The following is a 20350-nucleotide window of genomic DNA, read 5'->3' as shown; positions in this document are numbered from 1 at the left end:
TTTACCAAGCGCAACTTCTCCACTACACCAATTTGATTTCCCCTGGGCGAGGAGGCGGATTGCAGCAATCATACCCGCTTTCCCCTTCCGCTGCCCTCGCGACCTCCTCTCACAATCCGCCGTCGTCCCGACCACGGGCCTCCTCCAAGGTGACAAATAAAGAGCACCACAACAATAACAACAACACCATCAAGGGCGTCGAGAAAGGCCATGGGAATAAGGTTACGAATACCAAGGAAAAAGGCGACCGAGCTGTCATAGCAGGCAAAGAAAATTCGCCGTCCAAGATGCCTTCGCAGAAACAAGCCCATTCTCACCAGAACCACCAGCACCAAGGGGAGGTACCACATCAGCTACCCTCCCGGCCGCGCGGTGGCCGCAAGCAGGCCCCCCAGCCTCACTCCAGCTCGGTACCGTCTACCCCTCCTCAGCGCGCTAGAAATTTCACCTACGGGTCGAGAGAGCCGTCGCCGACCAATCACAACAACCATTCGCCTCGATCTGCCTACTCGGAGACGAACAGTGCGCTGCCGTCGTTGCGGCCCCTGCCAACATCGGGATGCCAGTTCGAAACGGCGCAGGGCAATTTTAGGAGGCGGATGCCCTACAATATAGGGACTGGCATGGTGGAGAGGGTGGATCCGGAGAAGATCAAGGCCAAGCTGTCGGAAGATGACGAGAGGAAACTGACCACAGATATGCGCGAGCTCTATGACAGGTTACTCCCGACCCCACGGGTTGAGGAGAACCGGCGGAAACTTGTTGCTAAGCTGGAGAAGATCTTCAACGACGAATGGCCTGGGAATGAAATTCGCGTCCACCTTTTCGGTTCGTCGGGAAATCTCTTGTGTTCCGACGACTCGGATGGTTCGTCTCCCATTCTGTTCACTCTTTATGCCATGACCCTCCCCCCCAAAAAACAAAGAGTTGGAGAGGCTGACATTTTCTTTCTTTTACCGCCACAGTGGATATCTGCATCACGACGCCATGGAAAGTCTTGGAAGGAGTTTGTATAATTGCCGAACTGCTTCATAGGAGTCAGCACACCCTCCCTAATATAGCCCTTCATCCGATGTTTTTGGACGAACTTAGCGCTGACTTTCTTCTTGTATCCTTGCAGAGGGGATGAAAAAGGTCGTCTGTATTTCGGCGGCAAAGGTTCCCATCGTCAAGATCTGGGATCCAGAGTTGGGCCTCGCCTGCGATATGAACGTCAATAACACTCTGGCCCTCGAGAACACCCGCATGGTGCGAACCTATGTCGAAATCGATCCTCGGGTGCGGCCGTTGGCAATGATCATCAAGTACTGGACAAGAAAACGGATCCTCAATGACGCCGGTAAGTCGCCTTTGTGCACACTGATGGTGGGGGAAATTTTAAACAAGCCTGATGCTGATCCAAATGTCTCCAACCTCAACAGCTTTCGGTAGCACCTTGAGCTCGTATACCTGGATCTGCTTGATCATCGCCTTCCTGCAGCTACGAGACCCACCCGTCGTTCCGGCGCTTCACCAAGTCAAAGACAAGCGACTTCGAAACAAGGAGGGAACAGAGAGCTCTTTTGCCGATGACGTTGAAAAATTGAAGGAATGCACTGGCCAGAATACCTCCACGCTGGGCGAACTCTTATTTCAGTTCTTCCGGTACTATGCCCACGAGTTCGACTACGACAAGTACGTTCTGTCGGTGCGGCTAGGCCGGATTCTGCCCAGGGCGGAGAAGAAATGGATGCACAATCTGTGCATTGAAGAACCCTTCAATACCGGACGGAATCTTGGTAATACCGCAGATGAGTACTCCTTTCGGGGACTTCACCTCGAGCTCCGGAGGGCTTTCGACCTCATCTCGGAGGCAAAACTGGCGGAATGCTGCGAGCAATATGTCTTCCCGAAAGAAGAACCCCCACCACCCTTCATACGGCCACCGAACGCACCACGGCCCGTCATGATTCGCAGCTCGTCTCAACAACAGTCGGGACGAGGGGGCCGCGGGAGCAACCGCGGACGTCATTCCAACACCTACCGGAACGGGAGCTTGAACAGGCGCGCGTCCTCGAGCGTTGCGTACGATACGAACTCGATGTACTTGCCGCCGGTTACACTGACACCGCAGGATCTGGCTTGGTACGCCCAACAGCCGCCCTCCGCTGCTCCGTTCCCGTATACCATCATGAGCGCCGCCATGATAGCCCAGTCACAGCAGCAGCAGCAGCAGCAGCAGCAGGCTCAACAGCAGGACGGTACCATCGGGCTACAGCTCTATAATCAGTCGCAGGTAATCCAGCAGATCCAAGCACAAATGACGGCTCAGCTGCAGGCCCAGCAACAGCAACGGATGCAGGCCAGTTCCTCATCGCAACAACCGCAGCAGAAGCAGCAGCAGCAGCAGCAGCCACCGCCACAGGCACAACCGCAGACACAGCAGCAAGGTGCGTCTGGGCGATCGAGGACCAATTCGCTTGAGAACGGCACGCCTCTTAGCGCTCCGTTGGCCGGGCCCGATTGGTACAGCATATACCCCTTCGCATACCCGTTCTTCCCCACATCTGGTTACACCTACCCGTCGTCCCCAGCTACTACGGCATCCGCGGCAGTCCCGGAATATCGTCGGAGCATGCAGAGATCGGGTGTATCCGCGGAGTCGGGCACGTCGGTAGCAGGGAGCTCGCTTAGATCGCAGTCTCAGCCTGCGTCACGGACCATATCAGCAGGCCAGCACGGCCAGCCCTTCTCCGGATCGGCTCCTTCGACCAACGGGACTATGGGCCCTAGATATATGAACGGTGTCTCCATCCCCAGCTTCATGCCTGAAGATGTCGACTACGATGCCGGCCCGGCGCAGCCGTCGAGCGATTCCCCAGCGTCTGAAGAGGGCCCATATGTGGGCTATTACACGCCGGAGATTGCGAGCCCCGAAAAAAGGGCACAAGTTGCTTCCAATGGTATTGCCTTTGGTGATCTCACGCAGTCTGGCCAGGGACAACGGCGTCGGCTGTCGACAGAGCAACTGCCCCAGGCGCTGTTGGATCGGCGCATCCGAAAGGCATCCCGCTCGCCCTCACCACTCGGTCACTCTCGATCTTTCTCTATCGGCAACTCGTCAAGTCCGGCCACCCCGTCTCCGTTCCCGGTGAGCAGCTCTCGGACGGCAGCGAGGCCGCTGGTGGTGAACGGTACCGGTTCATCCACGTTGCGAACAAGTTCTCTCCCACCCCAAGCGCCGCAGCCCTCGGGGCTCTCGGAGGAGGCCAGTTTCCCCGTCGCCGACAGCTCCCCGCACCCCGAAGAACAGGCCGCTCACGCGACTCGCTCCGGACCAATGGAAAACCAGACAACGGCATCGACAGTGGAACCGACCCCGGCGCAGCCCTCTGTGCCAGTCATTGTCAACGGGAGTACGAACATGGCGGCAGCAGGCGCGCAAGTGTCTCCATCGATGCGGCCGGCGGCCGCGTTGCCTCCGGCGATGGAGGAGGCTTCGTTCAGAGACCGGATTGCCTTGATGAGTATGGACCCGTATCTAGCCAACCAGAGTCTGTTCCAGTCTGACTGGGCTTATGCTGGGCAGTCGGCCATGGCTCGGCAGAGAGCTCTGTCTAGGCAACCGCAGAACGGAGTGATAGCGCCTCTCGACCTTGCGATCCGAGATAACCGAGTGGCCGGGCATTTCTCAGGCACGGAGTCGGCACACCTGTCTCCCATCAACGAGGCGAGGTCTCCCTCCCCCACCGCTGTAAGAAGAGGTGGGGAGTCTTCGGTCAAGAACGATAAGCTGGCAGGCAGCTCGTATTGCCCGAATGTGGACACGCAGACCGAATATGCAGGGCCGGAGCATCCTCGTGGACATGGCAGTGAGTCGGCTGCAAAAGACCACAGGGCAGCTCAGACTCTGCAGGCCCAGCCATCATCACACTCGCGTCACGCAAAAGCGGGAGGGGGGAACACGGGTACGGCACACTCGCAAGCGGGTCACACGTCCCAGCATCCTCACACTCCCCCTCAGGGGCCGGGATCTCGTCCCAAGACAAACGCTTCAAGGGAAAATGGACACGTTCGTGGAGCCAAAAGCGAGAGCTTTAACGCCGAAGGCGTGTGGCAAAAGGCGACGAAGGGCCGCAGAAAAGGTGGTGGTGATGGCAGGAACGGAGCAGCCGGATTCCTACCAAGCGAACAACCTCCGCGACACGAAGCAGACCGAAAGGGCGGTTGAGCCCAGCATGATCGACACGTCTTTTCCTTTTCCTTTTTTTCCTTTTATTTTTTATTACTTCCCTATGTCTCGGGGCGTGTTCTTCTTTAGTGCTACGGCCATGGCTTCTGCGGGTTGCTTGACGCATCATTCCTGTCCTAAACATTCAGGGAAATGGCATGGAGGGTGTTCTTGGATAGCTGCTAGGGTTGTAAAAGTTGGAGGACACAACTCCTAGAAGATGTTCATGGATGTTTGGACAGAAGCTTGTTTATGTTTTTCCCCAGTCGAGCTCGAGGTAGGAGAAATGGGGATGGAGGTGGGAGTTAGGCCTCATCTGCACGCAGCAGCAATGTTTGTCGTGTGGGGCCTTGTATGATTATGAGGATGATGAGGATGTCGTGAAGGGGGGGCTTGATGGTATCGGAAGCATTCACGCGGGTTCCTTTGAGATCATTTACAGGCGAACAGGCGACCTCATTCGAGAACTGGCTTCTGGCTGGACGCCCCTTTTTCTTTTTTTCTGCGCTCTCTGGAAAGAAAATGTCAAGACCAGCGGAACGGAACAGGATGGCAGATGCATTCAAGGGATCTCATCAAAAGCAGCAAACTCCCTTTCCGGCTTGAGACAGATGTCAAGGTATAGACACCAGCTACCAGCTCTTTTCACAGTCGCCCAGGCACTGGACTTGACGGACGGCATTGGTCATTTCATCATGCATCTCTTCATTGCGAGGCGCGTCATGTTCCTCCAAGTTAGGGAGACGAGACGGCAATCGATGTTCAAGGGGTATGGTCTGGGGGTCCCCCCCTTGATGATGCTATTTTCTCCTTTTGTTTTCTTTATTTTTTCCTTTTATCGTTTTCCTTCTCTCTAGTCTTTTCGGTATTACATTGCAGGCACGAAAAGGTGGCATAGGACCAAGGGCTTTCTTCATGAGCGGTGGGGGTATCAACGCATCGGATTCTGTTATTTCTTCTGATCGGACAAAGGGGTTTAGTTCTTTCCGTCAAGGCATGGTGTGATACCAAGGCTGTGTTGTGTTGGCGTCCGCATATACAAACGGACTGACTATTGAAGAAAAGCATTAAATAAAAGAAACTCTTACTAATAGTCATTTCCCGGTGTGCCTTGTTGGGGTTTCTGGAGAAGATTTCTTTTTTATATACAAATGTTTGCATTGACTAAAGGCAGCTTTCAACTGAATTCAATGCCTGGCTTGCACCCACAAACAACTCGGGGCCAAACTAGGCCATCCACTTTCGGATTGTCGCATGCGTGGACAAGATGAGGCTACAAAAACCCAGCATATCCCTTGCACGATATTAAAGCCCATCTTCCTTCCTATTCTCCTCCAAACTCACTCTCTCCAGACACTCTCCACCCAATGGGCCTTACAACACGAAAAAGAAAAAGAAAAAAAAGAAGAAAAAATCGGGGGGTTTGTTGGCTTCCCTTGATAAACAAGGTACAGACACCTGTCGCCACGAGAAGGCCAACCCCAAGACGAGCGCCCTATAAAACGTCAGCAAAAAACCATAACCTACCGTTTCGATACAGTCTCCGAACTGCCTCTGAGCGCTCATGATCGGGATCATCAGAAGCACTGCCCATCTCCTCCGCATCTCCTGATAAATAGCGGCCCTCAGGGAAAGGCCCCGTCGTCATCCGATCCCGGCCCGTCGCCTTCTCGCCCTGCGATTACAAGACGACCCCACGAACAAGACAAGAACAAAAACAAGAACAAGAACCCGACCCGACCCGAAAGCCCGAGGAAGAAAAAGAGAAAGAAAACCAAGAACAAAAGACCAAACACATAAGAAATACAGAAACCCTCCCACCTCCCAAAAAAGAAAAGAAAAGAAATATGCAGAAAAAGAACAGACCCAAACTCCAAACAACAGACCGCAAAATCCAAACTCCGAGATAAAGATATACAGAAAAGCCAACGCAGAAAAGCATTTTTTTTGTAATTTCCAATTTTCCGCCCTTTTTTCTTTTCTTTTTTTAATTTTCAAGTTTTTTTGTGAATTTCCCATTTTCAATTTTTTTTAGGTGTTTTCCCAGAAAACCAACGAGACCACCTGCAGCAGCAGAAAGGATCGGACGACGACGGAGCAAACGAAAGTGTCGATCTGCACGGGTGCCTTGCATCTAGGGAACCTGCTGGCCCAGGTCCTGACTCGGGTAAACCGGCTAGTCGACTGGAAGAACATGTCAGTCTGTGAAGGTGAAGACAGAGAGAGAGAAATGGGAAGAGGAAAAGGGGACGCGAACCACGTCGAATTGCTGCTGGTTACGGTGCCTCCGAAGAGGACTTCCAAGTTAAAGTTGCCTCCCGATTTGTACACGGGAGGTCTTTCCGAATCCCGAGGGCCTCCTTTCGATCGACGAAGGAGGGCTTTCCTTGACGCCTCTAGTCGGTCTAGAGGACTTTTCCCGAAATGGCCTCTTCGGTAGAGGGCTTGCCTTGACGTCCCGAGGGCCTGCTTCGGTAGAGGGCTTTCCTTGACGCCTGCCAGTCGATCTGGAGGACTTCCGCTCGAGGCCTCGCATCGGTGGAGGACTTTCCTTGACGCCTCTAGTCGGCCGAGAGGACTTTTGCTCGGGGCCTCGCGTCGGTGGAGGACTTTTTCCTTGACGCCCCTAGTCGGTCTAGAGGACTTGAATTTCGGGGCCTCGCATCGGTGAAGGACTTTTCTTGACGCCTGCCAGTCGATCTGGAGGACTTTTGCTCGGGGCCTCCTTGGGGGAGGACGCTTCGGTGCCTCATTGAGGACTTCTAAGAGGAAAAGGATGACATGCGGAGGTGCCTCATGGAGGACTTCTAAGAGGAAAAGGATGACATGCGGAGGGTGCCTCATGGAGGACTTCTAAGAGGAGGAACGGTGACATCTCGGATATGCTCCTCAATCGAACCAGACCCACTTGACGAGGGAAAACCGGTGTTCACGACCGGTATATCGGCTGCCGAGCCCTTTGACGAAAACGGGCACCGGAATCTGGGTCGGCCAAGGCCTCCACCCACGAAGGCCAGTCCTCGGTGCCTCTTCCGGAGAAGAGGATGATGGCGAGGTACCGGTGGCCGTCTGGGCGCCGTGAGCACGGTCCGAGGAAGATGCCGAGCCGGAGTTGTTGAAGTCCATTTCGCAAACGGACGAGGCCGGCGTCGCCGTGGGTGTGAACATCCGCCGGCCGGGTCTCTCTTCCATCGAGAGAGTCGCGAACCAGGCGGTGAGATGGCCGTTCACTTCGATCTCGCCCTCCTGGTCCCACAGACTGTAATCGGGCGGCGGGGTAGTATTACCCTGCTCGCGATCCCAGTCGGAGACGACGATGCGCGGCGGCGCAGGAGGAGGCTGAGGACGACGGGGGGGCGGCTGGTTGTGGTGGCGGCGGTGATTGTCCTTCGACGCCTTGTCTGTCGACCGCTTGCTGGCGGAGGCTTCCTTGTCGGTGGTAACCGGCGACTTGGAAGTGGTCGAAGACTTGACCGGGCGTGAAGATGGCGCCGAGAGCTTGGTGGTCTTTCCAGCTTCACCGACCTCCTTTGGCTGGTGCTTCAAGCACTTCGCCGAGGAAGAAGGTTTCGGATCCGCAGAGGGCGGCTCTCTAACCGGCTTCTTGTCGTCCCTTGCGCGACGCGTTGCGCCAGGCGGGAGGGTGCGAGTCGTTGTCGGAGTTTTACGTCCCACCCGAGGGCGAGACGACGATGAGGTTGGTTGAGCCTTGCCCAACCGGGCGTAGTGCTTCTCGATGGCCGCTTGCTGGCGCAGAGCAAGACGGTCCTTCTGTGAAGCCACCGCGGCTAGGGTTCGCTGCGAACCGGAATCCGTGGGAAGAGGCCATGTCAGGAATAGGTCAATGTATGGATGGGCATGATGGAAGAGCTACGACGGCAAAAGGACGACGGGAAAAGGACGACCGGGAACGGGGTAATATGAAAAGGATGGTGGGAAAGGCATGATAGGCAAAACTACCGTGGGTTGGGTAAGGTCGTGCTAACGTGAGGAGAATAAGGCAATAAGAGAAAACAAAACGACCGGGACATGTTTTCAATAATGAAGAGTGACAGGGCAATGTGAAATGAGCTCGAAAAAAGAGAATGCAATGGGTATGATAAGAGAGTGTTTCGGTAAGGGATAACATCGCTTGATGATAGCCAAACAAAACGTTGTGATGGCTGTCATGATCCCGAGTAGAGACGTGTAGAGGATGACCGGGAGGGAATCATGAACAAGGTGCCAGGGAAGCTTGGGAAGTAATGATGGAAAATGGAAGAGTAGAAGGATATAGTGTCTTGATGCAAGCCAGGGGTAAGAGGAGACTGAAGGAAATTCTGGCGATGATGGACGAGGGCAACGACGACGACGAGAACGACGACGACGACAAGGACGAGGGGCAGGACAGCTGCAAGACAGGGACAAAAACGACAAAAATGGGAAATGAGTACTTACACGACATAGCTTTAGACGAGTCCATTGCTATGAAGATGCTGTTGATCGAAAATAGCTGTGCTTTTGATATAATCTCTGCGAGCAAGAACGAAAAACAATGAAGAGGAGAAAAGAAAAGGAGAAGTGCGAAGCACTTGGGCCGAGAGACTGAGTCTTTTAGACATGATATCCAGATTGTTTCCTTGTCTCCTCCGGACGAACCTGCTCTCATCACCTTGACAACATGGACGATTAAGGTTATAGGGACTCGCAATCTCGCGGACCCTTGTGGGCAGTACGAGTACAGAAGTCAATTCGAAAGTTAGAAGTATGGATCTTAGTATAATAGATCTTAGGTTGTGGAGGTGTCTGCTTAGGCCATACATGGCAATAAAGCAAACCCGGATGGTCCTCGGGGTGAGAACTCTCTTGGCAACCCAGAAGACGATCAAAGAAGCTTTATATCTATTGTCGCCAGGGCGTTGAAACTTGTAGGGCGTCTGCATCCTCTTGACATGACGCAGTGCTGAAGTATATACGTGTAGTAGTAATCAGTAATGTCCTTCAATTATGCCACCTCTGTCATTGACTACTGAAAAGGCGGGATAGTCGATATGAATTACATGATTCCTGACGACTTGCTTTCAAGGGCAAGCCGCAATACGCAAGCCGTTACCGCGTGATGGCGTATGTGGCAGGTTGTATAATGCTTCTTAGCAGTAGATAGATAGATAGGGAAGTTGCGATGTGAACTCGGTATTTATTAGTCCTTGGAAACTGGGTTGGGATATCCGTGGCTTCGGTTTTGACTCTGATGGTGGCGAGTCTCCTCGACGTGAGATTGAGGTCTCGGCACGACCTCGATAGGTCTGGCATATCATTCCTTCTATGGTAGAAACTTAACATTATGGACCTGATATCTCGAACAGAGTCTGATCCTCTGGCCTAGTCTACCAACTATTATGTTTGAGGCTTTTGTATGAAGATCATGATTCGTGGGATGCTCCCACACATGAACGGCGGAAGAGGCACAGTACGAGGTCAGTTGTATGAAAAGCCCATATTCTGTGTCTGGCCTGGTGGCATCCTTTTAGCTTGTGTTGACATGTCTCTGGCCGGCCTTTTGGAACAACATTAGGTCTTTGCCTGCTTACGATGTTTGAAGCTTGACGTGACACCGATTGGGAAACAGCAAGTCACTTCCCGGTTCCCGCTTTTGCCAAAAAGAAGAAGAAGAAAAAACCAAACAAAGAGAAAATCGATTGGATTGGACCCCTAAAGCAGAAGAGTTTAGTTGGCAAACTTTACGAAGGCAATGAAAGGATAATGACATGGACTCGTGATATGCCTTGCGGACTGTGTCGCCAAAGGGGGGTCGTCTGGCTAAAGACGGGAGCTAATGCACGTTCCCGCTGATCTGCGTCATGGGGGAGTTCAAAATAACGCCCCCCATAGGTACCTTGCGTTCTATCCAACGCATCTCATATTCGTCCCAGCATATCCGTTACGTATTAGTAGCCATAATCAAGCCACAAACAAAAAATAACAGCCATTCCGGTTATTAGCCTGGCTCAGCATGGAAAGTGCGATATTGTGAGTTTCTGTATGGAGAAAGTGGTCTGCTACGGTTGTAGCTGATACCATAGCGCGACCTGCCCCACAGCCAAAACCGCCTCACGTACCAAGTGCTTACGAAGTACTCCATACTTTGTACGCCAGAGACGACTAACGTCGTCGCTAACCCCAATCCGTTTCTGATGCTCACGAAAACACTTCAAGTCTATCTCGATACTATCTTGAATGAAGTAGGGCATATCTCAAGCCATTGGAATCACCTCGATGTACACGACATCTCGGCAGATGAGTAGAAGCACTCTAAGTACATCATCAATCATGTTTACTTGTTTACTTCGTGGCGTCCCATGAGCTCAAGGATGATATGGAAGTAGTCATATATTGACGTCCGTGGCTTTATTCGTCTTGTCTGCACCTTCCGTAATCTCGACAGGAGTCCCTGTCATATGATATATCTGTGCCTCGGCAGTCAATGATCTATGATCTTTGCCACTTCTTTCAGTACCTTATGGAAAGTGCGTGATGGTGGTCTCTTGGTTGTCGGTCTTCCCCGTTTTGAGTGGTGCATGTTTATCTTTCTCCTCCTCCTTCGTCCCCGCGAGCACGATAAGACGGGTCGATGGCTGTTCCCTCTCGGAGAAGGTCAAGCGTTAAGCTCTGAGTCTCACTTCCATCGCAAGTCCCCCCATCGAGGCCAGAACACCGAGGCCCCGGTTTATAGACTCCCACCCAGTCTACTGAACCATGTCTCCTAGCCGCGGCGCCTCGACCTCGTCTTCCCGGTTGCAACGCGTCCATCCTTGACCTTTGAGCAACGCTCTGTCAGAATGACGCAGTAAGGGGACTGTAGGAGATTAGGGAGCGAAAAAAAAAAAGAAAAAATCCGTTCCTTGGACTAGTACCAGACATGTAAACAAGATATGAACAACATCTTGGGTGGTGGGAATATAATTTCGCTGAGAGTTTTGGGTTGGTGGTCTTTTACGCTTCGTCTCACCATGTCCCAATATTGTCTGTAGCTCCGTAGCGTACCATGAAAGTCGGCTTCGTGCAACCGAGAAGGGTGGGTAACTGGAGTGGTCCATGTTCCCGTGTGTTGATGGTGGATGGTCGTGATAATGCAAAGAGATGTTTGTGTTCCGTTATATCTGGGAATCATGTCTTCAGTATCGTCTTCGGCATTGTCTTCAGCAATGTCCCTATTCCCTGTCTGAATATTAGATGCGTTCATCGTTTCCTCCACGCCAGTGGCAAGTGGCACATTTCTTTCACTTCGGATCCTGCTGAGAAAAGAGCGTTCTAGGTTCCCGGACAATGACGCCGAGGAAAGAGTTGATGAAGAAGTGCGTGATGAGTTTAGACTACTCTGGAAAGGAGTGACCAGCCTGTTCATCGTAAATAAAAATGCTGTCTTGATGACTCGTTGTTACTGGACACATTTGATCTGTTTGTTGTATGAACTCAAGTAATTTCCTCGTGATCGTAATGATCTCATCCACTGGACTCTAGAGGTTCTGGAGGAAGAAGGAGGGAAGAAAAAAAGAAGAAAAAGAAAAGAAAAAGAAAAAGAGAAAGAGAAAAAAAAAAACGAAAAAGATATACAGGCTAGTCATCTTCAACCCGATTGACTTGTTCAAGTGCCCAACTCGATGTATGAATATTCATAATCCTTTATTTTAAAACAAATGAAATTAAATCAAAAGAAGATGGGAAAAACACCACAGGTCGCAGTGATCGTTGGAAGCAGGCCCTTCGCCAACCACTTCCTAGCTTGCTGTAAATTGTAAATGCAGGGATTTCATGGGACACCTGTCACCTTCAGTCACATTGCTCGCCTTGGAACAGAGCAGCATGTACATACGAAGCAGACATCCCGCGTAGAAGCGAATGGCGAATCCCGTTCGTTGCCCTTTAATACAACGTGTATTTCTATTCACTGCAGACCGAGATAATATCCATGTCATCCCCAGTCTCCATCCTTCATGTCATGGCCCAGCATCCATGCGGGCACCAAGCTGCAAGAGAGGGCGTATGTAGGTAGGGTAGCCAGGATAAAGTAGATAGGAAGATAACTGCAAGATTCCGGCGCGGGATCATGCTTTTCCCGGCTCCTGGAATCGAAACGACTCTGTGACTTGGCTTGACGTTCTCGAGACTGTTAAGCCATTTCCTCCCTCGGTGTAGGACTCCCTCCCCCTGGACATTCCCACCCGTTCCCATTACGTAACCAGAGAACCCATATTCAGAGCTTGTCAAAGGGGGAAAAAGAAAAAAAAAAAAAAAGAAGAAAAAGAAAAAAAAAGAAAAGAAAATGCCGGTGGTCGCCGATTCTCCCGTTCGCTGCCTGGTTATCGATCCTCCAAGAACAAGAAAAAGTAAAAGTCGATGCCAAATGCTCGTGTCAGCCGGGTTGTACAGAGCAAGAAAATATATCAATACAAATGAAAAGTCGACGTGTCGTTGGTTGGGACAGGAATGGCTGTCGCTCGTTGGTGCGTTTCGTAAGAATCATGTAAAGCGCTTCAATTATGCTAAAAGGGAAAAAAAAGTGCGAGTCCGCAGTCGAATGGGAGCGAAGGGTAGCCCTGGTCTGTATCCGGTTATTGACGAGGTCGAGGCGCTTCCCAACCATTAATGTACGCCATTAGGCCGACGCCGAGTAAGACAACGCCCAGCATCGAGGCATAAGGTATCCCTTCTATGAGTACTTGTCGTTGAGAAAGTGCAGGCGCAAGTACCGAATTCGGAGTGATGGTGTTGGCTCGAGACAGGGTGGGCTTGTCTGACGGGTCTTCCGGGACCTCATCTTGTTTCTGGGCATCCTCGACCTCCGAGGACGCATGGTCGCCAGCTGTCGTGCGGCTTTCTTCGACGCTCTTTCTGGGACTGGGACTTCTGCCGAGACTCCGACTCCGACTGCGGTTGCCACCACGGCGGGCGGCGGACGAGCGTGACCGGGCTTTCACCTCCGCGGCAGCTTGTCTCGCTTCCTCGTCTTTCCGGATCTTGAGAACCATGTCGGCTAGCGACTGTCGGTCCGTATTCCTCTCCGCCTCGGCCGTCTCGCATCGTGCTTTCCATGCCTCCATCTGCTGCCGAAGGTCGGAAATCTCCAAGACCATGGCATCGATCTTGGCCTGGAACTGCGAGGCAACATTTTCCACGCTTTCCACTTGCGGTGGAGCCTCTTCCGTAACCGTAACACTATCGGCATCGATCATCTCAACGTCGACAGACTCGGGCGCCTCGCAAGGCGGTTCAAACGCAGCTTCCCGGAGGAGACCGTCCGTGCCGTCAGCCTCTGGCGCTCCGTCCACGACCTTGCTGATAGCTGTGTCTTCGAGTCTCCTTGCTAGGTCTTCAGCGAGTTCCCTCGCTTCGCGTTCTTTCTGAAGCATCTCTTCCAAATCTCTCATGCGCGCGGTCTGGGAGTCGAGTTCTCTCCTGGTGGTGCTCAGAGCTTCAGTGAGCTGTAAAATCTGACTCATGTTGTCTGCCCGAACGGGCGATCCACTCGTTTGCGACTTGGGTCGTTCCGTTGTTGCTCGCTTCAGCGGAGGTACATCGGGTTTCTCGGGCAGAGGCTGTTGCGGCGGGGGTGCCGGCGGATCGGAGAATCTGGCCTTGGGATCGGAGCGGAACGACATGGGGTTGCCGTTGACAAGAGGTTTAGGGGGTTCGGGGGCTTCGGGTTTCTCGAGATCCTTAACGTCGTGCTTAGACAGTAACGCACCGATAAACTGCCCGGTCCGCCCCAGATCTTGGGATTGCAGCTTCGCATTTCGCATCTCGGTCTGCAAAGGGCAGTGTCAGTGTCATCAGTTGCATGAATTTGACGTACAGGGAACGAAGAAAGAAGGGCAGAATAGAAGTATAAATGTGGGCGAGGAAGGAAGGCCTAACCTGGAGTCTTTTGATAATATGGTCGGAAGTGACAGAGGCTAACTGGAATGTTCCGCGACCCGCGCCCCCGACCATTTGCGAGCCAGGGACGCCGGCAGCGGACAAGCCACGCCCGTTGGCTGCCAGAGTGGCATTACTTCCTTGCCTGCCACGAAGAGCCAGCCCGGTCGGTGGGGGACCCAGCATGGCGGTACCGTTGGCCGGATCCAGATCACCAAAGTTCAAGTCTAGGATACTGCTTGAGGCGTTCATGAAGCCGGCATGCTCCACCTTGGCAGCGACTTTGTGATGGACAACGGTCTTCTGATCTTCGTTAACGATATCAATACCGAGCTCCAGGTGGTCACCGCTCTGCAACTCATGCGGCTCGGATTCGCGATTCTCCTGGGATAAGCGACTACCGTTCACAAAGGTGCCGTTGGATGACTTGACGTCCCGAATATAGATCTTGCCCATGCGATCCGCCCAGATCTCGGCGTGCTGCCTTGACAACACCTTACTGTCGAAAAATCCGTTGGCAGGTGTAGGAACCGTCTTCTGGTTTGTTTGACGGCCGATGCGCAGACTCTCCGGGTAAAAGGGGACGGATATAGTTTTGCGCTCGAAGGTGCCGTTCAGCGATAGTAGGTAGAGAACAGGTTGCCCAGCGGGCATGGGCTCGGCGATGGGGCGACCGCTCATTTGTTGTTGGGACATGATCGACGGCTGGCCCTGGACAGGGGGCATCGGACCGCCGTTGATACTGCCGTTGGCAATGCCATTCATATTGATGTTGTGGTTGACACCGTTGATGCCGTTGGCGGGAGAGCGACCGGGGGGCATGCGACCAAGCTCGGGAGGAGGAACGTCAGACTTGCCCGAGGGCCAAGGGCTTTTGAGCGGGGGACGCTTCCTGGCGGCGGCGTTGGACCAGGTACTCACGTCCGAGTTCGCTGAGGAGGGGGTTCCATTGGAGTGAGCTGAATTATTCGTCGAGACGGTGGCGGTAGAAGAAGCAGACGAAGTAGAAGATATGGAAGAAGACGAGTTGGTGCGCTGCATCTGCTTCCGGGGCATAAACATGCCTCGGACGTCTTCAGAGTTCATCGAGTTGAGGTCCTGACCGCTACTGACGTTCCATGCCGACCGGTTGAGCTGTGGAAACGAGGGAGGATTGGCCACGGCAGTCATCAGGAAACGTGGTGGTTGGGTGACGTAAGGCCTGACGCTGCGAGACGAGTTGTCGAACTTGTGCAGGCAAGGTCTCCTATAGACGACGTAAGGGAAGGCGATAGTCGAAAAAGCCGAGGCAGCGGAGCGACGAGGAGCAGGAGGGACGAGGGAAAGACGGAAGGAGAGAGACGGGCAGAGTTGTGCACGCGTCGGCGTCGGCGTCGACGTCGGCTATCTCCTCCGACCAGTCGAAGTTCGAGGGGATCGACAGGGAAGCAAATGGGGGAAAAAAAGGAAAAAAAGGAGTCGTCAATCGATTCTAATCGGCTGTTATAGGTGCGAGATGGATCAGAATCGCAGGGATGTCGCGGAACAGCTGGGGGAGGTAGGCCGAATGAATAGGTAATAGAATTTAGCTGAAGTGACGACGACTGAATCGATGCGAAAGGGAAAAAAGTCAGTCGTACTACATGTACAGTGTAGTTGTTACGTTGAGGTGGAGAGTGGAGAGAGGTGGCCCGTTCAATCGAGATGGGCGGCGACAGGGTGGCCGAGCACGGGCCACAGGAAACAGGACCAAAAGGGGTTTGACTGTATAAGAGAAGTACGTACGAATACATACTAATACAGTGTGTAGTGATTCCACGTACAGTACGCGCCAGATTAAAAGCAACCTGGGTCGTCAAGAAAAACTTTAGAGTATGGGAGGACGACTAGGGCAAACGGTACGATAAAGAGATACAGATGGGAAAAGAGAGAGAGTAAGGTTCAGAGCACAAATAAGATGCACGTTTAAGGACAACGTCAAGTTCAGAGTGGGATCCAGATGGGACCAGGACCTGGCCGTTGCGTTGGGGCGGGACCAACATGGAGGAAACTTTTAAAGCGCGTCCTCCTCCCTCCCCCCCTGCTATTCGTGCCTTTCTTACTCATTCCTTCAACGGCTTCTTCTACAAAGTATGAAGTACAGGGACCCCGTTTGTTGTCTCCTTTTTCCTCCAGTCACTTCTCACCTTACACTGGCTACGCTCCATTCTCACTAAGCGCTTGTCGTATCTACACTGTGCTAAGGTAGAGGCCAGTAGCCACCAATAATCACCTTCCTCCTAATGGCATGTACTCACGAGCTGGTACACACGATAATTACATTATAGAGGAAGCCAACAGGCATTAATGCCCTGTGGTGTAAAGAAAACAGACAAACCTCCCAGAGCGCCCATAGTCTACAGCATATGGCAAATGGAAAATGACATGTAGTCGATATTTTTCTCGGCCCTTTTGACTCGCGGATACTCCGGTTCTTAAGTTTGGGTTTCCACGGCATGCACACGACATCCCCGGCGACCTGTACCTCTACTCTCGGGAACCGTGTCGAAGCTCACGTGATCATGTTCATATACAGTATGTAAGTCATGGCTGCAGCATTCAGCACTGTATGTTGTATTCTATCACGTGAGCCCCGGTATGGTGCTCTCCTATTGGTTAGAGGTGCCCCACTATCCTCGCTTAGAAGGTGGCAGATATATTTAGGATATATACACCCACCCCTTTTTCTTTCTCTTTTATATATAATATAATTATATATTTCTAAATTAACGCTCCCTATAAGCACGCTCCTGTTAATTTAATAGTTATAAGCTCGGGTAATAATAGTAACTAGTAACTTCCTATTAATCTATTATCTACGTTTATTTTTATATACTTCTATAGTATTATAGAGCCCTCCTACGCTCTCTCTCCTAATAATAACCTTTATTTGCTAAACCCTTACTCGATACTATATCGAATAAGCTTAAGATCACGGCTAAAGCGCTTAGTATCCCGCGCCTTAAATCTACAGGGTAATAGGCTAATTAAATCTTCTATATCTAGTCGTATACGTAAGGGATAAAAGTCTAGGCACTACTCGATCCTAGCTAAAAGGATTAGCTAGATAACCGTCCTAAGTATATTATACCTAAATCCCTAGATTAACTACGCGAATAGTATTCCTAAGGTGAGGGCGATGATACTATTATACCCTTAACGTAGGAGCTTATACGCCTTGCCGAAATTGAGAATTAGTAGACTATAGCCTAGAATTAAAAGCTCGGTCACCTTATTAAGGCGCTCGATAAGGCTAATTAACTACTTAAAACTACTATAAAGACCTCTACCTATTAATAGGCTATCGAAAAGGCTATTAAAAAATATCCTAGCTACGATAAGGAAAAATAAAATAAACACTTTACGTTACGCTATATAATAAAAGAACTTAAGAGTAGCTTCGCTCTAAGCAGTATTTATATAAAGGAAAAGGTAAGATAAGTATACGAAAAGTATCTATATGATACTTATCAAGCTAATACTAAAATAGCTATATAGTATATGGAGTAGAATACCCTTATTAGACGCGTATATTAGTAAAAAGTAGCCGAGATTAAAGGACCTATTATTATTCGGAATTTCCTTATAGTAGTTAGATAGAAGTTTATGTCTATTTAGGTAGAAACTAAGCTCTAAAAGCTAATAATAAAAAAGGTCCGCGGCGATAAGATTTCCGATTTTCTAATATACGGCCACGAGTTTAACGCTATTATAAACACTCTAACTACGGACAGAATATGCTACGGCGTTTACACGACCCTAGGAGACCGCTTAGATAATAATAAAGGCGGAAAAAAGCCTAAAAAGAAAAGCACTAATTACCTCTATTAACGCGAATATACTTAGAAGCCGGAGCACTATAATAAGCTAGAGTACGCTTTAACCGGAAAATATAAGCAGAGATCTAATACCTATATTAATAATAAGTAATATAAGGAGATACGGAAGGAGATTAAGCTCCTAAAGTGGAAAAGCTTACGCGAAAAACTATCGAAAAAGGGATAGGAAAGCTTGGAGAGCGGTAGCAGTAAGGGAGATAGGTATCCTAGGAAGGTTATTATAACTATCCTGGATCCCGCCCTTATCTATACTATAGAAAAGGTCTTTAGGATTTACGCTATACTCCGACTAGGCCCTTACCCGCTTTTATAAAGTACTCTTTTTAATAATTACGGCGTAACTTACCTTATTAACTTAATCGACCTGCTTATTCTAGGTTTCTTTATTTCTATAAAGGGATCTATCGAATCCGGTATAACCGACTTTCCGATTATTAATAAAGGTAAACGGCTTCTTAAAGGAATCCTTAATAGACCTTTAGGTGCTTCGAAAGCTAACTTAGAGCTTAATGATATAGTTATTATAAAGGGATTTTACACGAATATTATATCAGAAGCTCTATTATATAAGGTTAGAATCTAGTATTCGGGATATAACTACTTATTACACTTTAGAACGGCGGAGAAGAGTATAGTCTTATTAAAGCTGCTTCGATGCTTTAATATAACTATCCTTTAGTATAAGCTAATTTTATCTTCTTCTTCTTATTCGTTATTCTAACCGATACTATATAGTATTATTTCGATTAATTACAACTATTAATATATACTAGTTATAGCAGTTAATCGACTAATAAGAGCTTACCGATATTACCGACCTTCCCGCGACCCTCTATATCCACGAGTCGACGAAGAATAGTTATAGCACTTAAGAGCAGGCTATCTTAGACTAAGCGCTCTACGAGTATTAGTTCGTAACGCTAGGAATATATTAATTAAGGGAACTAAGCAGATAGACTATAAGATATACTCTAAAACCTAGGCATATTAAGTTATATCTCGACACACATTAGAACACCGCTCCCTATAACCGTTTTAATGTATTTATTAGGATCTTTAAGAGCTACCTAAAAGCTATAACAGTATACGATATCTTCTTATAATAAAGGACGAATATAGCGGCTAGATCTACGTACTGCCTTTAGCTTTAAAAAACAGCGTTACGGTTTATAATACGCTATAAGCCTTCGAATAATAGGTTAATCGGCAGTTTATATTATATATCTATAAGATACGCAGTAATAATAAGCCCTGGATCGTTAACCTAATAGGGGATTTAATAACCTAGCTATAGGCGAGCAGTTAAGGGATCGAGATAGAAATTACACCGCTATACACCTATAAACCAAACGGAGGGAGCGAAAAAGCCGGTTAATTAATTATTATAAAGTCTAATGCTATACTTAACAGAGCAGGAATTCCACTAGATAAATAGCTCGAGAACACTAAATCGGTAGTGTTATTATATAATATAAGTCCCTTATAACGACACGGATAGAAATCCCTAGTAGAAATCCTCGACTTATAGTTTAGAAAGAATACGCCGATTCTAATAAGAGAGTATATAGCCAACCTACGCCCTAATTAGAGTAGTATCTATACCTACGGCTACCGCGCCTATCTAATAGTAAGGGATAAGGAGACTAGGAGGAATAAGAAACTATATAAGGTTTAACTAAAGGGATATATTAGGTATCTTATAGGTTACGTTACCTATAATATCTATTAAGTATAGATTTCCTAGCTTTAAAAGATTATGATAACGCGTAATATACAGTTTAATAAGCACCTATTTTATAAACCATAGCTTAAAAAAGCAGAATAGATCCCGGAGCCCGAGGCGAGGAACTAGCTTATAACTTATAAAATATAAGAAGATAAAGATAACGACTTTATCCTATAGGCCTACCCTCTAGGTAGATTAATTAATAGCATACCTTCTAGAGAATAAGTATAGTCCACGGGTTTAAACTCGGGGGTAAGAGTAGTAAAGGTATAAATAAACGCTTCTTCGCTACTATTAGATATAGACGCACCTAGTATACCCGAACTGCCTATAACAGGACTTTAAACCCCACGCGTAACACCTAATCCTTAGAGTAGGAATCTTTAGGTTATAAGCGTAAAGCCGTAATCTTCGGAGGAACTCTTAATTAATAATTCTTCTAACTAATAAGATAACGGAGCGGCCACCTAAGAAGATACCGTAACTAACACGCTAGGATTATATATACTAGAGCTTAATACGGATACTTCGACGATTTTAACTATAGAAAGGAGTACGTAGGCGATGGTATAGGGATTAGCTACCTCTAATCCGCACTATAATACTAACCGTACTATAGCATCTGGATCCAGACCACCTATCCGACTAACTCCTAAGGTGACC

At 49.5% G+C, this 20350-nt stretch overlaps 7 protein-coding genes across 7 annotated transcripts; 2 read left to right on the top strand and 5 right to left on the bottom strand.

The window, feature by feature from the left end:
* Positions 1-287: 287 nt before the first annotated feature.
* SODALDRAFT_338518 (hypothetical protein) lies at positions 288-4210 on the top strand (the record flags this gene model as incomplete). Its single annotated transcript, XM_028612784.1, has 4 exons — positions 288-867; positions 966-1037; positions 1121-1339; positions 1422-4210. 4 exons carry the CDS (start codon positions 288-290, stop codon positions 4208-4210), a joined length of 3660 nt encoding a protein of 1219 aa, XP_028468794.1.
* A 110-nt stretch (positions 4211-4320) lies between these two features.
* Positions 4321-5309, top strand: SODALDRAFT_109243 (hypothetical protein). The gene is made up of 2 exons (XM_028606534.1): positions 4321-4487; positions 4567-5309. The coding sequence occupies exons 1-2, from the start codon at positions 4431-4433 to the stop codon at positions 5065-5067; spliced, it is 558 nt and encodes a 185-aa protein (XP_028468793.1). The 5' UTR covers positions 4321-4430; the 3' UTR covers positions 5068-5309.
* Positions 5310-6010: 701 nt separating this feature from the next.
* Positions 6011-7242, bottom strand: SODALDRAFT_109178 (hypothetical protein). Its single transcript, XM_028606533.1, has one exon. It carries the CDS (start codon positions 7052-7054, stop codon positions 6242-6244), a length of 813 nt encoding a protein of 270 aa, XP_028468792.1. The 5' UTR covers positions 7055-7242; the 3' UTR covers positions 6011-6241.
* SODALDRAFT_322219 (hypothetical protein) lies at positions 7100-8672 on the bottom strand (the record flags this gene model as incomplete). Its single annotated transcript, XM_028609698.1, has 3 exons — positions 7100-8008; positions 8545-8600; positions 8648-8672. The coding sequence occupies 3 exons, from the start codon at positions 8670-8672 to the stop codon at positions 7100-7102; spliced, it is 990 nt and encodes a 329-aa protein (XP_028468791.1).
* Positions 8673-10707: 2035 nt separating this feature from the next.
* On the bottom strand, positions 10708-11432 carry SODALDRAFT_357006 (hypothetical protein; the record flags this gene model as incomplete). The annotated part of the gene is made up of 4 exons (XM_028613958.1): positions 10708-10833; positions 10945-11006; positions 11109-11157; positions 11199-11432. 4 exons carry the CDS (start codon positions 11430-11432, stop codon positions 10708-10710), a joined length of 471 nt encoding a protein of 156 aa, XP_028468790.1.
* Positions 11433-12105: 673 nt separating this feature from the next.
* Positions 12106-12473, bottom strand: SODALDRAFT_330705 (hypothetical protein). The gene has a single exon (XM_028611267.1). It carries the CDS (start codon positions 12419-12421, stop codon positions 12182-12184), a length of 240 nt encoding a protein of 79 aa, XP_028468789.1. The 5' UTR covers positions 12422-12473; the 3' UTR covers positions 12106-12181.
* Positions 12474-12521: 48 nt separating this feature from the next.
* On the bottom strand, positions 12522-15724 carry SODALDRAFT_291442 (hypothetical protein). Its single transcript, XM_028608665.1, has 2 exons — positions 14105-15724; positions 12522-13995 (listed from the first exon to the last, which is right to left on the bottom strand). Exons 1-2 carry the CDS (start codon positions 15272-15274, stop codon positions 12802-12804), a joined length of 2364 nt encoding a protein of 787 aa, XP_028468788.1. The 5' UTR covers positions 15275-15724; the 3' UTR covers positions 12522-12801.
* Positions 15725-20350: the final 4626 nt, after the last annotated feature.

This window comes from Sodiomyces alkalinus (assembly GCF_003711515.1).
Source record: "Sodiomyces alkalinus F11 unplaced genomic scaffold SODALscaffold_2, whole genome shotgun sequence".
In the NCBI taxonomy this organism is placed as follows: domain Eukaryota; kingdom Fungi; phylum Ascomycota; class Sordariomycetes; order Glomerellales; family Plectosphaerellaceae; genus Sodiomyces; species Sodiomyces alkalinus.
The sequence above is the reverse complement of the archived record's forward strand: the minus strand, read 5'-3'. Positions and strand labels throughout refer to the sequence as shown.

Excerpts from the sequence above, each read along its gene's own strand:
- SODALDRAFT_330705 (XM_028611267.1), bottom strand. The coding sequence starts at position 12,421 with ATGGGAACGGGTGGGAATGTCCAGGGGGAGGGAGTCCTACACCGAGGG.
- SODALDRAFT_291442 (XM_028608665.1), bottom strand. The coding sequence starts at position 15,274 with ATGACTGCCGTGGCCAATCCTCCCTCGTTTCCACAGCTCAACCGGTCG. Across the intron at positions 13,996-14,104 it reads ATATTATCAAAAGACTCCAG|ACCGAGATGCGAAATGCGAA; the intron begins GTTAGGCCTTCC and ends TGCCCTTTGCAG.
- SODALDRAFT_109243 (XM_028606534.1), top strand. The coding sequence starts at position 4,431 with ATGTTCATGGATGTTTGGACAGAAGCTTGTTTATGTTTTTCCCCAGTC. Across the intron at positions 4,488-4,566 it reads TTTCCCCAGTCGAGCTCGAG|GATTATGAGGATGATGAGGA; the intron begins GTAGGAGAAATG and ends GGGGCCTTGTAT.
- SODALDRAFT_109178 (XM_028606533.1), bottom strand. The coding sequence starts at position 7,054 with ATGAGGCACCCTCCGCATGTCATCCTTTTCCTCTTAGAAGTCCTCCAT.